This window comes from Dasypus novemcinctus, chromosome 6, assembly GCF_030445035.2.
Source record: "Dasypus novemcinctus isolate mDasNov1 chromosome 6, mDasNov1.1.hap2, whole genome shotgun sequence".
Lineage (NCBI taxonomy): Eukaryota > Metazoa > Chordata > Mammalia > Cingulata > Dasypodidae > Dasypus > Dasypus novemcinctus.
The window spans coordinates 99,207,000-99,222,726 of NC_080678.1; the positions used below are offsets into that span (position 1 = coordinate 99,207,000).

The 15,727-nt window shown below is 57.7% G+C and overlaps 1 protein-coding gene across 1 annotated transcript in view; it reads left to right on the forward strand.

The window, feature by feature from the left end:
• LOC101413789 (growth/differentiation factor 10-like) overlaps positions 1 to 15,261 on the forward strand; it is a 75,932-nt gene extending 60,671 nt beyond the window's left edge. The window contains 4 exon segments of the mRNA XM_058299532.1: positions 3,119 to 3,687; positions 12,416 to 12,825; positions 12,827 to 13,339; positions 15,070 to 15,261. Of these exon segments, the coding sequence (XP_058155515.1) occupies positions 3,119 to 3,687; positions 12,416 to 12,825; positions 12,827 to 13,339; positions 15,070 to 15,261 (1,684 nt within the window).
• The last annotated feature ends 466 nt before the right edge of the window (positions 15,262 to 15,727 follow it).

Consider the following 15,727-nt stretch of genomic DNA (forward strand, 5'->3'; position numbering starts at 1 on the left):
AGAGCCGCAACCTGGCTCTGCCACAAATTCCCTGGACGATATTGTCCAACGATTCCTTTGGAAGGTTGGATCTAGTGTTTATTTGGGGAGAGGTTCTGGAGGAAATCAAAGGAGCTTGTTTCTCAGAACTGCCCCAAGTCTGCTTTCTCCTTTTCTTGGGCACAGAACTGTGTGACTATTGAGCCTCAAACCTCCTCTCCCCAGAGTGTTCCGGACCTAAGGATACCCTGCCACCCCAAAGTGTATGGCAAAGCGGCCTGGGAGAGTGAGGGCCCAGACAGCCTCTCACCTCCCCAGAGGGGGCATTCCCCATCGCACTCGGCAAGCACAAGCCCTCAGCGTACCTGGCAGGGACAGTGAATGGAATTCCCAGAACCGGAAACATTTTAGCAGGAAGCTGTCTGAAATCACAGCTCTGCGGGCTTTGTTCCACACCGTGCCTTCTCAAGCCCTACTCTGAGCTGAGGCTGGAACTGTTAAAACATTCTAGCTGGTGAGCACCAGTCAGCCTCATTTCCACCCTAGGAGCCCTGTTGTGCATGAGTGAAATCCCACAGCGATTGCTCCTTGTCGGCCTTAGCCATGCCATTGGCGGGCGGTGCTGGGAGCCTGCAAGGAGGTGACCCGGTGGTGATCCGAATTGCTTCACCCAACACATTTTTATCCCATCATCTCGGCTACATGAAAGGGCTCCACAGTGCCCCGGCATTCAAGACTTTACAGTCCCGCTGTTCAGCAATAAAACAAGGCAAGACATATTAGCCATCCCCGGCTGATGCCTGCATTCTTTTCCCAACAATGTCAGAGAAGCTGTGCCCTCCAGGTTTTAGTGCCTGCTATGGCCCGACCCTCAGCGCCGCCCTGAATGGAGCGGGAATGAGTTAAGGGGCGCAAGAAGCCTTTAATGGCCACCGATCCCAAAGAGCTCCACTTGTCTGGCCTCCTGCAGATTCCCCCTTCTTTTCACAGGCCTCGATTGTGTAGGGCCCCAGGCAGAGACAAAACTACCCATGAGCAGAGGTTACCCTCCACTGGCACAGGTCAGAGGCATTCTGGGGGAGAGCGGGAGAGGGGGCTGGGAGAAAGTGAGGGGCACATGGACCGGGAGGGAAAGTGGGGCTGGGGGAGGGGCGAGGGGAAGGGAGCACCATTTATAGGGAGAGACTGACCAAGTCCAAGGTGGCGACTTTATCACCTCGCCCTCGCGCAGTCTCTGAAAATTGCTTCTCGGAACCAACAGCGGGTATATGAACGGGAAGCTGGACGCGACGTGAGCTCATTTTCCAAAATAAGCAAAATGCTCCTCTAGTTTTCAAAAAACAACCGACCTAAGGCTCCGAGGCTCTCAACAAGATGGCCTCTACATAGACACCACAAGATGAAAAAGGGGGAAAAATTACAACGGGTTGCATTTTCCATACCAAGAGAAGCTTTCCCCAGCAATTTTCAATTATTGCATTGAGTCCTCCAAGAAAAGTAACTATTTTGGCTCAGGTCCCCTAAAGTTGCCGAGTAAAGAGAGCAGTGTGTTCACAAGTTTGCAAACAGTCCTCGGAAATGCAGCATGGACTCTGCTCTGGAAGATCATGGTTGGAGGAGTCCTTCCTTTCCCTCTGGTAGGGCTGGTAAACTCTGAGTGTGCCTCGGACCCTGTGCACACTCTGATGAAGGCTGAGGACCCTTTTCTAAACAGTGCATTTTGTTTGGTTGCTTGTTGTGATGGTGTTTTTTTTCTTCTTCTCATTATTGTGGTAACATATATACAACATAAAATTTCCCTTTTTCACCACTTACAAGCACACAGTTCAGTGGCATTAACTACATTCGCAGTGTTGTGCCACCATCACCACCATCCACTACCAAAACTTTTCTGTCACCCCAAACAAAAACTCTGGACCCATTAACACCCATTTCTTCTCGCCCCCCCCCACCCCCCCCACCCGACCCTGCCATAAAATATGCAGGGACATGAAAGAAGCTAATTACGTTAAAATATAGTTATCCCAAAATATTTGTTAAAACAGCCTTGCAACATGGAAATAAATATCCCTCTTTATTAACTCATTATGTAACTAGCAGTGGACCTAACTACCGTAATTGCAAAGCAAGGATGAACGAAAATGTATTTTAAGAGATCTGCAACAACTGTTGTGATATGAAAAGGCCTGTGGTTTCCATTGGTGACAAAGTACAGCTAATTCCACCATGGTTAGTGCCAATATTTATAATACTAGGAAATACTAGATTTCAGCCAAAGGCTAGTGAAAATGAAGGTGTCATTTTTCCCACAGCCAAGTTCAGGGACCTCCCGGGTTCTATCCATGGACAAGAGCCCTTGCCAGAGGCAAGATGAAGGTCAGGACCTTCTGCCCCCAGGACCGAGCAGAAGGCGGTGGGCCAGGGCTTCAGTTCCTTCTCACCTGAGTGGGGACCTTTCCTGGGAAAGCCATTGCTTTCTTTGCTCCCACTCGGATGCTTTGAAAACGTGTAAAAGCAACTTGAAAGCATGACCCTTTTCATGCGATACTGATGGCTTCGCGTCCGGAGATTAATAAGGACCTTTGATGTGTTTTTTCAACAACTGCGATCATTGTCACCAAATAAAGGGTCTCTTAATTAGTTAATGCTGGCGTTTAAATAGGACCTTGTTTTCAGCTGCCTGGGGTCCGCTGGGCCCTGGGATGTGTTTTTCTTTCCAGAGCCTGCCCAGGGAGGGCTCGCTTTCCCAGCACGCTTGTATTTTGGACGCCTGGGCTCTGAGGCCACTGGTCGCGCACGCACCCCCTCTCGGCTCCTCGCGGGGGAGCTGTCCTGTTGCCACCACACAGCCCTCCATGCCATTGCTGGGGCCACCAGCAATTGGGCCCCCCTCCAGGGCCGCGCAGCCCTGGCGAAGGGCCTCTCGGCAGGGGCGCGGGCAGCGTGCGAGTCCAGGCCCGCGCCCCCCACACTCGGGCGCACCTCCGGGCGCACACCTCAGCGCGCGCACGCCGCCGGCCCGGGCGCACGCACGCGGCAGCCGGCCCCGCCGGCCTGGTGGTGGCGGCCCCGAGCGGGGCGGGGGAGCCGCGGACTCCCCGAGGGCCCCGCCCCGGCCCGCCCTGGCCCGCCCCTGAAGCCGCCAGCCCGGCACGCCCCGGCCGCCAAGTTCCGCGGCGCGCGTCGGCGGAGGCAGCGCCCCGGGTCGGGCTCTGCTGGGCTGCGCGCGCTCCGGACGGCCCGGACCCGGCGCGGGCTCGGGAGGCGCGCCCCGACCGCACGGCCCGGCTCCCCCGCGCCACCAGCCTCCCGCCCCGACCGCACGCCGGTCCCCCGGCTCGCCCTGTTTGCGCCCCGACCGCGCCCGACTGTTCGCGCGCCTTCCTCCGGCGAGCTCCGGCCCCTCGCCAGCGCCCCGCCATGGCCTGTGGCCCCCTCGGACCGGCCCGGGCCCGGGGCCCCAGCTGCTGCCGCTGCTGCCGCTGCTGCTGCTGCTGCTCCGGGACGCGGGAGGCAGCCCCGCGGCCGTCGACGGCCGGGCGGGACACCAGGACGCGCAGCGGGCCCTCGGGGACGCGGCCGCCGCGCTGGGCTCGGGCGCCCGGGACATGGTCACTGTCCACATGCTCCGGCTGTATGAGAAGTACAACTGGAGGGGCGCCCGGCCGGGTGCGGGCAACACGGTGCGCAGCTTCCGGGCTCGGTTGGGTAAATAGAAGGTGCCCCGAGGGACCCCCTTGTCCGCATTTGGCACTTTCATCATTGGCCTCCCCCTTCCGTCCCCCAACTCCCGCTTTTCCTCTTCCTTTGATTCAGTGACACGTTCATTCATTCTTTCGTTATTTATTCACTGAGCCTCCGTGGGGACGCAAAGAGGCCCCCGGAGAGTCACCGCCCCCGGGGTGCTCCCAAGCCATCGAGGGCGTCACACTTGTAGGAAGGAGATGGCTTGGGGACGGTAGAAGACTAGCATCAGGGGAGTCTGCTGGTGGCTCTTGAGGAGGAGAGCACAGTCTGGTGGGCTGGGTGGAAGCCGCCCATAGAGGAGTACCTAGCGTGCACCCGGCCCCCCTCCGGTTGGGACAAGCAGCCCAGGTTCCTGCGTCCGGGAGGCAGAGCCTCGGGTGTGTGCCAGCGGGCTGAGGTCTGGCGGGTGGTGTGAGGGCGGCAGCGCAAGGTGTTGCACGGGGGTCCAGAAGCACCCGCTCCCTGCCCTTCCCTCACCTGGCGCTGGCAGCCCCTCTCCCCTTTCCCTGCGCCTTGGGTGGAGCAGGCCCTGCCCTCTCCCTGTCCCCCTGCAGCCTTACTCCCTGGGGCCCGGTGGACAGAGAGGAGGTGCCAAGCCACCCAGGGGGAGAGGGGAAGACCCTGGTTGCCATGTGACGGCTCACTTCGGGATCAGGTGGGTGGGGGGCACCTGCAGCCCCTGACAGGGAGGAACAGGGTTCTCAGAAGAAAGACCCTGCGTCTGTGGGTCCTCTCCTGGGCAGAGGGGAGCAAGCCCAGCCCTGGAGCCAGACAGTCTGGGGTCCACTGTCACCTGCTGCTCACTGGCCACGGGACTTGGGTACCTTCCAGGGCCTCAGAGCCAGATGTGGCAAGCTTGGCCTCGCCGAGTGGCTACCTGGGAGCACCGTCACCCACTCAGCAGGCCTCTCTTGCCCTTGGCCCCAGGGACCCAGACTCAGGGGTCTCCATCCACCCTCCCTGCTACCTTCAGGCCTTGAGGCCCCATTCTGGGGCATCATTATTAAATTCAGCCGCCTGAGAACCATCTGGCAGGAATGTGTCCTGGGTCGGACCCTAGCCTCAACAGATGTGAGTGCCCTCCTCTCTAAAATGGGCAGGGGTGCAGGGAGGAGGAGAGGAACTGGTCGAGTCGGCCCCAGGCCAGCGCCAGCCTCGAGGCGGACTCTCGTCCTGGGAGCACAAAGCTCTGCGCTGAGCACCCTGCGTTCATGGGGCTCTGAACTCGACCTGGCTTCAGAAGGAGCGCGGTCTGTTCCCTGCATGCTCCGGGCCGGCCAGCTCTCTGCCTCGGCAAGGGGTGCACCCGGCCCTGGAGCCCGCCCACTTGCTGCAGCTCAGGGCCTGGAGGTGCACACCTCTGCCTTTCCGTCTCACAAAGCCGGGTGCATCACAACACGTGGAACCCCGAAAGGACCTGGGCACAAGACTTCAAATCCAGCCCGCCCACTTTACAGACCAGGGAACCCAGGCCCAGCAGGGCCGGGGGTGGAGTCAGCCTCTTCATGGTGGCAGCTGGCACCTCCCAGCTAGGGGGCTGATCCTGTCTCCACTGCCCATCCCCACCCCACGTGGCAACCTCCAACTAAACTAAGCCTGGGATCTGTTAGGGGAGGGAGGAACAGACAATGCTGAGAGATGAGACATTTCCATGCAGCGTGGGGCTGCCTGACCGCTCACTCTTCTTTGGAACTGCTGGGCAGACACGGGTGTGAATCCCAGCTCCACCAGCTCCTGGCTGTGCACCATCACCAAGCCACGTTGCCTCTCTGAGCTTCAGTTTCTTTGTCGGGACAGTGGGGTCATGAGGATTCAGTGGGATAAGGCGGGCTTTGTGCCTGTCATCGGGTAGGAGCCCAGGCACCCTGAGGTCTCCCTTAAGTTATTTCCTCCCCAGCCCCTGGCCAGCCCCCAGGTGTGCGGGCTCTGGGCCCAGTGGCCTGAGGGCCTTCTTGGCTCCTCCAGGATGTGCACATCTGGACAGGGATAGTGCCACCTCCCCCGCCAGGCCCACAATTTATGGATGAGGCTGGGAATGTGGGAGGTTCAGCTTTGGCTCTGGAATGTACACTCCAGCCTGCTCCTCGGTGGGATTCTCTTCCTAAACAACAAATGCTTCCCTCCCTGCAGCCCTTGGCGCAGTCACGGAGCAGGGCTCTGTTCCTGTTGCAGGCTGAGACGCTGCTTGTCTGGGTCCCCCCTGGTCCTGCCACCTGCTGTGGAGGGTAGACAAGGGCTTAAACTTGACCTTGACTCCCTTCTCTCACTTCCACTATGGAGTGAGTGGTGTGCCTAATTTAGAGGGTCATTTGAATAACCTGAGATATGCCAAGCACTTAAAACACTGCCTGGCACATAGGGGTGTTGATAATTGGTTAGCTATTAATATTATTATACCAGCTACCCTTCCCCTCTGTTGCCCTTGAAGTGCATTTTGTTCCTTATTGAATATTCATGAGCAGAGTATGATTTTGAGTCTGATCCTAAGGGTTTAAGGTCGGACCTTTGCCCTTTACCACCCCCCAAGAATGACCTGTGTGCAAATCCAAGCTTTGCCACCAACCACTGTGTTATGCAAACTTTCCTTAACCTCACTGATCTTCATTTTCTTCATCTCTAAAAAGAGGGTAAGACTACATGCCCACCTGTCAAAAATGCCAAAAGCCAAGTTCATTTCAGCCCATCGAGTATTTCCTGAGCACCTTGTGGGTTGCAGGGACTGTGGGCTATGGGGTTGGCATTGCCCAGCAGGGCTCACGGATGGGCGGGGAAGCGTGAAGTAATGTATGGGGATGGGGCAGCACGCCAGGGGATGCAGTGAGCCATTAAGGTTGGGAGGAGTCCTGCGGGAGCCCAGGGACAGCACCCACCCAGCAGGGGCTGCCTTGGATGGACAAGTGGAGCTTAGCTGGGTCTAGGAGTAAAGCAGCCTGCTGTGTGCCGGGAGCTGCAAGGGGTTTGGATAAGACAGGAAAAAAATGTCAGGAGAGAAGGGCAGGAGAGAAGCTGGGCAAGCTGGCCCCAGTCAGCTCACACAGAGCCTTGGGCGTTGTGCTAGGAAGTTTGTAGGCGGTGCAACAGGAAGCAGTTTGCAGGCGTGTGTGTATGAGAGAGAGATTGAGATTGAGATTATTAAAGAAATGCTTGCTTGTTGGGGGGAAATCTGGAAATCATAGAAAATCACAGCAAAGAAAACGTCATCCCTAACTGCATCCCGAGACATAACCACAACTAATATTTCAGTGGAATCCTTCCAATCTTTTCATTTTGGACTGATACATAGTTGCATTGGATATATGTTATATAGCCATATACCTGTATTTATACCAATATAGCTGTGTCTATCTTTGTATTTATCTATAGCTATCCTTACATCTGTATTATATAGCTCATCTCCATTATTTTTACCAAATGGAATCTAATTTTCAACCTGCAGGTAAAACTTATTTCCTTTTTTTTTTTTTTTTTTAGAAATGACAGTTTTTCATTACTGCCTCTCCCGAGCCTTTCTTCATGCATGGTGGCAGTCTGCATTTTTTCCCTGTGGTTCTTGCCTTTCTCTTACTGATCTGCAGAGGTGCTTTGTAGAGCAGCGACATCAGCGTCTTTTGTAATCGATGGCGCCGGTACCCTTTCTCTCGAGGTCAGAGGGCTCATAGAGCAGCCGTAGATGAGACGAGGGCCTGGGGAGGGCAGGAGGGCAGGATGCGGTGTGCAGGATGGCTATGTAGAAACGGGGCCCAGCACCGGCTGGGACTGGGGCTTGGGTAGGTGTGGGTGGGGGCGGGGCAGAGGGAGAAGGACGCGCCCCCACCAGAGCTCAGGCTCCAGCTGGAGGATCGGAAGGGTGGTGTTGGTGAATCACCTCCAGTAAAGGGGCCCCGGGAATGGGCAGCACCTGCTGGAGCCCTGCCCTGAGTGTCACAGCAGCTCCTAGATCCCATGGGCTCTGCAGAGATGCTCACACTCAATGCTGATGGTGCTTTGGGTGGTGCATGCAAGTACTCTGCCCAGCTTACAGGTGGGGAAACTGAGGGACGGGGCACTTCCATGACGTGCTCAAGGCCCCAGCGCTCAGAAGCAATGCCAGCAGGCCTTCACCCCAGGAGCCTGGTGCTGGAGCCTGCATGGGAATGGGCAGTCAGTCCATCCTAACCGCCCCTCTTCTCATCAGCCTGGCTCGCAGCACCCTTCCTCCAGCTTCCGCTGGTGCCTCCATCGTCAGCCCCGTGTCCCACCCTCGGTTCACCCATAGCAGACACTGGGGGCTGTTTCAAGGGCAGTGGTTGAAGAGGCCAACTCTGGTGGCTTGGATTCTGTTTGTATGGGGACAGAGCTCTCCAAGGGTGGCCCTTCGCCAGTGGGTTGGCCACCGGCAGCCTGCAGGGACTTCGGGGCTAGAAGGCCCCTTCCCACGTCCCTCCCTTCCTGTCCCTTCCCACCACCCTCAAGAGGAGGCTGAGTGTCCAGCAGGGTACACCTGCTAAGTGTGTGGTGAGTTCCCCAGATCTCTAGAGAGAGCACCGTGTCCAAATAAGGTCAGCCCTTGCTTTCTTGTAGAGTCAACTGAAAAAAAATTCAAGTAATGACTCGAGTTTGCAAAACACATTGCTGGACAGGCGCGCTTTTTACCTGTGCTGTGGGGCACATCACGATTCTGTCCAGAGCATGCAGAGTGGCAGGAGGCATAGGCCTGGGGTCAGACAGACCTGGGGGAGCATCCAGCCTCTGCCCCTTACCCGCTGTGTGACCTCGGGCAGGTGGCATGTGCTCTGAGTCTCCAGCTCTTCATCCATCAAGTGAAGGGCCCATCCCTGCTCCCCTCGTTGCAAAAATTAGGAGTCTGATGTGCAGAGCACTCAGCGCTGGGACCAGCACAGTGTTGGCACTGATAAAAAAATATCATCCTCTTTTAAAACTAGGGAAACTGAGGCTCCAGGGAGAGTAATTGGTCAAAGATCCGATTGTCATGGTTCCAGTTGAATTTGCGTCATCAGCTGTGACTTTCCCAGGAAAAAGGCTGTCTGGCCCTCTTTAAGGATGCACTTACTGAGCAGCAGGCCAGGACCCCCCCTCTGTTAATCAAGTCGACAGACCTGGCAAACTCCCCCTCACCCCCCATCCTTCCCTGCTGACCTGCATTGCAGGGACTGCTTGGGCAGGATTTGTACCCGTCCCCAGTTATTCCTGAGCACCAGCTCTCAGCCCAGCCTCCAGCTCGGCTTGTGGGTCATGGTGGTGAACAAACATGGCAAAGCCCTAGCCCACCTGGAGTGTATGTTCTCAGGGGAACACCCGCAGTAAACGAACAAGTATCTGGCTGTAACGAAGACAAACGGCTCAGGGGACAGAGTGGTGGGGCTGCCCCTCCAGCCATGGGCACCAGGGGCACCCTGCAGTGGGGAGGCAGCTCAGGCAGAGGTGGGGGGAGGAGATCCCAGGGGAAGAGGGGGTGAACCCCAAGGAGGAGGGAGTGACCCCCAGAGGGGGTTGGTGACCCCTGGAGGGGGAGCAGGCAGCTAAGGCACAGCCTGAACGTGCCTGCTGGAAGGAGGACGAGAAGGCCAGTGCAGCTAAGGCTGAGAGATGAGGGTGAGGGGTAGCAGGGGAAGGGGAGAGGCAGGCAGGACAGATCAGGGAGGGCCTTGGACAGGGCTTGGCGGGCTCTTGGCAGGGGCCTGCACTGAGGCACTTCTCTGTAAGGCTCTGCTGGGCCCTGGGCCCCCAGACTGAGCTCCTCCAGGCCATCTGCATCCTCAGTGCTTGGCTCAGAGCAGGAGTGTCACAGGTGAGTGTTGGGAGGTGGGGGAGGAGAGAGGAAAGAAAGGCAGGGAGCAAGAGGGAAGGAGTGGAGCAAAGAGGAGGGACCAAAAGGAGGGAGGATGGGAAGGAGCACAGTGGGGGAATGAACAGAAGGGGGAGGCAGGAAAGGAAGGACAGACAACCTCCAGCACAGTTCCCAGGAGGCAGGGAGACCCCAGGAAGGTGCCTCCCCTCAGCCACAGCCTGGAGCCCAGGAGGGCCTGGGCGCAGGTCACAGGAGCAGCGGCCAGCACCTGGGGGGACTTGAGTGAGGATGGGGCTGCCTCTTCCCCTGCTCAGTCCGGGAGCCCTGGTCAGCCAGCATTTACTGCCCACTCCCCACATCCTGTGCAGGAACAGCCACCTCACGGGTCAGCACCCTGATGTGGCAAATTCAGGGTCATGGCCGCTTGAGTTCTCAACAGCCGGTGCCCTCCAAAGAGCCCTGCATAGTCTGTCTGCTCTCATCTGCAGCCCCAGATGTGGCAGGACTTCTAGCACCTTCCATGTCCACCCCAGCCAAAGCTGTGGTCCCCACACTCGTGGTCACAGTGGTCTTCTCTGTGTCCGCTTTTGTCCTTCACCTCCCCCCTGGAAGGAGGACCGCAGGGCTCTCCTCCAGGGATCCCTCTCTGTCCCCCACCTGGGGGATGTCTTGCCCCTCCCCGAGGCCTGTGGGTTTGAAGAGAGGCTGCTTGAATCCCCGGTGTGATGGGCCGGCTCTTTAGAAAGGGGCAGCAGTGTCCGTCCTGGAGCCTGTCGTGTTCTCCAGCACAGAATCTGATAGAGCAGTTTCAGAAGGAGGCTCTTCCAGTTGAAAGGCCTTGTGCGCTGGGTGCAGCTTGTGCATTGGTTGAGCAGAAGCACCCGATATGCAGGAGCTGGGCCTGCCAGCCCTTGCCCTCTAGAATAAAGTGGCAAGGGCTCAAGCTCTGGGGCACTGCCTTCGTGCCAGCACATTATAGGCTCTTGATTCAATCTCAAAACTGTCAAATGAGCCTGAGGTTCTGTTTCCACTCTTAGGCTGGTGGGGAGAGCCAGGCTCGCGTGGTGAGGCCCACGGTGGCCCGGGAGCCAGGGTCCCAGGGCATGGGCCAGCTGGAGGTAGAAGTGGGGTGCCACCAGGCTGGTGAGCCTTCACCGCCCCCACAGGTCAGCCCCCGATGCCATGAACTCACAGTCCTGGCCGTGTGTGTGTGCACTCTCACCTGCCAGGGCTTCCCAGAGTTCCCTGCCTCTTGGAGTCCCCCAGCAGGCTGGTCAAAGTAAGGACCCCACAGCCCCGTCCATCTGAGTCAGCATCCCCAGAGTAGGGCCTTGGGGCACCGTGTTTGGGAAAGGCTGGCCTGGAGGAGTGTGCCATGCCAGGCCGTGGGTTGGAGGAGGCCAAGTCTGAATGCACATCAAGGCCCGTGCTGCTCCTGACCCACGGAGGCCTCAAAGGGGCCGCCAGTGCCTGCCGCCACATATCAGACCCACCATAAGATGTGCCTTCCCTGTCCTTCCTTTGTCCATCTCCTAGTCCCTTAAGAGGACCTGAAAATTCCCCAGGGGATTAGGACTCCTTCCCAGTAGAAACAAAAAACCTTAAGCTGACAATTTTGGTTTAAAAAGATATCTGATCCTGTGGGTACAGGTGTCATCGAGGCTGTGACCCCAACCCATGCCCTTTAGGGAGCTGGGTGTCACACACACACTCCAGGGCTGGGAGCTCTGTTCCTCTAAGGCAGGGTCCTTGAATTGAAATTCAAAACAACATTATTCTTGTGGGGACATGTTCATGTGTGTGTGATTTAGTTATTAAATAATACACAGTATAGTGTGGGCTTAGTAAGGGGTCCGCAGTTTTCAAAGGAGTCCATGGAACAAAAAAAGTTAAGAACCCCCACTCTGCAACTTTATCCAGCTGATGGGAGGCTCCGTTGTATGCTAACTTCTGGGGAGGTGAAAAAGCAGTGGAGGAAGCAGGCTGAGCCCAGCACTCCTGTTCTGATCTCCTGCACCCCCAGGTGGGTTCCGGAAAGCTCCCCTCCCTCTCCTCCAAGTCTGGAGTCAGCTTGGCTATTTCAGAGAATGCAAGCTTCCAAGGGCCTGGCCAGGTTTCTGGCATGACAGACGAGGGTGCCCTGGGTCCCCGGGATATACCTGGTAGAACCAGGTGAGCAGGAGGGACTGGGAAGTGGGGTTGGAGCATTCCAAGCTGCAGGTGTGATGGCCGAGGGGCACTGTCCTGCTGCCATCCTGGCCTTTGGAGGCTTTGTCAAGTGGCCTCGTGCAAGCTGGAGAATGCTTGGTCTTTGTAAAACAATCTCAAAAGCTGGTGGGCAGAAGGCACTCCAGATGCCCCAAGGGTAGCTGTCTTCACTCCTCCTTCCCCTGGAAGACACCCAGAACACAGCAGAGGCCTGAGCGTCTCCACTTACTTCGCCTTTTTTGGAAAAATGACTAATTTCATGGGCATGAAAATGATAGGGTTTAGGCAAACACAGGAAGGTGGCAGGTCAGCAGCCAGGCTTGATGCAAGCCCTCCTGGACCCCTTATCCCACCGTATGTCAGGGAAGGGGCCAGTGTGTTTGGCCATGGTGGCGTTTGTTCATGAGAGGCAGTGGCATGAAGGTGGAGGAAATGGGAGCTTTAGGGGCTGGTGCTGGCCACTCTTTTGCACCCCACGGACCTCTGTTCCCCTCTATTCCTTGAAGACAGCCCATAGCACTCTCATCAGTTTTGTGTGGGGATTACAGGAGATCAGGGACGTGTGGGCCCTGCCTTCAGGACAGGGTTGATGGTAAACAGGCCATCCGTGCCCACCCCAACCCCTTGGCAGGAGACCCCAAGACCTTTCCAGGAGAGAACCTAATGGACGTGTGGTGTGTCCTTTCTTGGCAGAAGTGGTCGACCAGAAGGCTGTGTACTTCTTCAACTTGACCTCCATGCAGGATTTGAAGATGATCCTCGCAGCCACCTTCCACTTCTACTCGGAGCCGCCACGCTGGCCCCAGGCCTGCGAGGTGCTGTGCCAGTGGCCCAAGAGCACTCCCTGCCACCTGCTGCCCCCAGGCCTGCTCCCGCGCCAGCACCTGCTCCTCCACAGCCTCTTGCAGAACACTGCCACCCAGGGGCTGCTCGGGGGGGTCCTGGCCCTCATCCCCACCCTGCGGGGCCTTTGGCAGGCCAGGGACATCTCGGCCACTGTCAAGGTGGACCGCCAGGATGGTGAGCTGCTTCTCTCCGCCCAGCTGGACTCAGGGGAGGAGGAGCTGGGGACACCCCCGCACCAGGCACCCTACATCCTCGTCTATTTATGCCGATGACCTGGCCATCTTGGAGCCCAACAGCGTGGCCGTGACCCTGCAGAGGTAGGACCCAAGCCTGACTGGTGACCCCCAGCTCAGCGCTGCACCCAACAGCTCGGCGGACCCCCGCATTCACCACGCCACCCACGCCACCGTCCCCCTGCAGGACAATGAGCTGCCCATGCTGGACGAGTGGTTGGCGTGCACCCCACACGCCCGGCCCCCCCACCAGCACGAGCTCTGGCCCGGCCCGTTCTGGGCGCTGAAGCCACAGCCGGGGCGCCAGGACCGCCGGAGAAAGGGCCCAGACCTGCTGGCCGCCACCTCGCAGGTGCTCAACTTCGACGAGAAGACCATGCAGAAAGCGCGCAGGAAGCAGTGGGAAGAGCCGTGGATCTGCGCCCGCAGGTACCTGAAGGAGGACTCCGCAGACATTGGCTGGAACGAGTGGATCATCTCACCCAAATCCTTCAATGCCTATTACTGCGCCGGGGCCTGCGAGTTTCCGATGCCCAAGGTGGGTGCGCTGGGGCTGCACTGCCAGCTCCCTCCGGCAAGTCCCCAGTGCCTGGGTCCCTTGCCCTCCCCACTCTACCTCTCTTGCTTAGGCCCTCCACCCCCTTGAACTTCTATTTTCTCATCTGTTAAATAGGGATAAGAATATTTCCATTTCCTGCCAGCAGGGGTCTCTAGACCATAGATGGGGTTGGTTTGACCCACAGAGAGCTTTCAAAATGTTGACTTGCTGAACTTGAGTTTTAACATCCAAACATTCTTTTGGAAAGCGGTAAGAATCCTCCTTTGGTGTAAACTCCCACATAGCAGTCATCCACAGAGATTGAGAAGGCATTGCCCCTGTCGACAGGGCCCCTGCCTCCCCAAGGCTCTCTTCCTAGCCTGGACCTCATAGTTTTGGCACCGGTGACCAGCACAGCGCTAGCTCTGATGGACCCCCAAGGTGGGCTTGCTCCTCACAGCCCATGGCAGGTTCCCACAGAGCAAGTATGTCTCACCATGCCTGGCAAGTCACACCACTGGATCCTTTGGCACTGGCAGAATCTCACCTTCCTGTGGGCCAGTGGGAGTTCTGTCCACCCATCTCCCCACAGCTGGTGCTACAGGGGGCTGCCTACCAGCTGATGCCAGTGGGCTGCATGTGCTTTCCCTCCCCCTGCTCATTTGCTCTGCTGTGTTCCAGGTCATGCCTCCCCCTCCACAAGAGGAAGTCTGTGCACAAATCCATTCTGAACATAAATAAATGAGCCAGCTGGGAAACCCCAGGCCCAGACACGGGGAGGTGTTCCCCTCTTTGAGAGTTGAGTGGTTCCTCTGGAGAGCGGAGGGAAGGGGTGCCCCACAGAGAGCCAAGCCTTGGCCTGGGGCAGATGTCAGGCCATGCTGCTACCTGATCAGCCTGGCTCGTGCCCGCTCCCTGCCTGCACCCCACAAATCCAGGGACCCTGCCCTGCTCTCCTCCCACCTCCCCAGCCAAAAGCCTTTCTCACCAGCTGCACTCTCTATAAAATCTCTCTTTGGCCAGCAGTGGGTCAAAGTGAACCACCTTGTTGGAGAGCCTGAGGAGAGGCATTCTCCGTTTGGGCTGCTGAGACTGAAGACTGTTCTGGATACGAGAGGCCACTGGCATTGGGAGGGGGAGCCAGGGTGGCATCAGCGAGAGGGTCACATCCCAGACACTTTTGAAACGAGGGTCAAATCACTGCATCATTTCCAGCCCTGGGTTCTTCCCCAGTAAAGTAAGGTAATATGCATCCCACAAGGTTGATCGGATGGCAAAATGGGGTGACACAGTGAAGCAGCACCTGACTCTCCCAATGTCCATTTCCTCCCCCTGCTCAACCACCCTACCTCCTACTGACATACACCCAAGCCTTCCTTTTTGGTAACAAGAAACAATCACCCTGGCATCATGCCTCTACTTCTTAGACCGATATACCTCCTGGGCAGCCCAGCTGCCTTCGCCCTCTGGACAGCTCCTGCCAGGGCCCAGGACAGGAATGTGTGACACACTAGTGCCCCCAAGTGGCCGTTGCCATGCATGGAGGTTCCAGCACTGGAGAGTCCGGGGGCTCCAGCTGTGGCCGCATTCACGGGGAATGCACATCCAGCCCTGGGAGTTCGCCTTGTCTTCTGGGTTGCCGCCTTTAGTGGCCTCAGCCACTGCCCTGCAGCTGCGGGGAACTGGTGGGTGCAGTGTGGGGAGTAAGCCTGCCTGTCCCTGCCTTGCAGGTCGTCCGCCCGTCCAACCATGCCACCATCCAGAGCATCGTGAGAGCCATGGGCATCGTCCCAGGCATCCCAGAGCCCTGCTGCGTTCCCAACAAGATGAACTCCCTTGGGGTCCTTTTCCTGGATGAGAACTGGAATGTGGTTCTGAAGGTGTACCCCAACATGTCCGTGGAGACCTGTGCCTGCCAGTAAGACCAGCTGCTCCAGGCTGGAAGGGCAGACACCTTTGTGCCAGCCCACGCCTGGTGGACCACCCTCCTTGGTACCTTCTGCAGAGAGGACTTGACGAGGGGCGAGGCTGCACACACAGGACAGGGGCTTCGAGGCCACCTGCTGGGCGCTGGAAGGTTCTGTCTATGGCGAACCCTTCTGGGGTGTTTTCATTCCTGGTGACGGGGCCCCAAGCGCCAGTCCGAGTCCCCCTGAAGGAATCTGGGTGTTAACCCTTGGCCTGAAGGTGGCCCCTGACCTGAACCCACTGCTCCGAAGGCCAGAAATCCTGGATCTGTCACAGGGTGGTTTTGTGATCCTCAGCTCCTCACCTGAGAAGATGACTATTTAAATCCTGGGGCGTCACTCCCTTCCGCAGTGAGAGCCTCTGCTCACCTGCTCCATTCTGATGTGGAAAAACAAGCCTAAATAATGGTCTACACCTGTA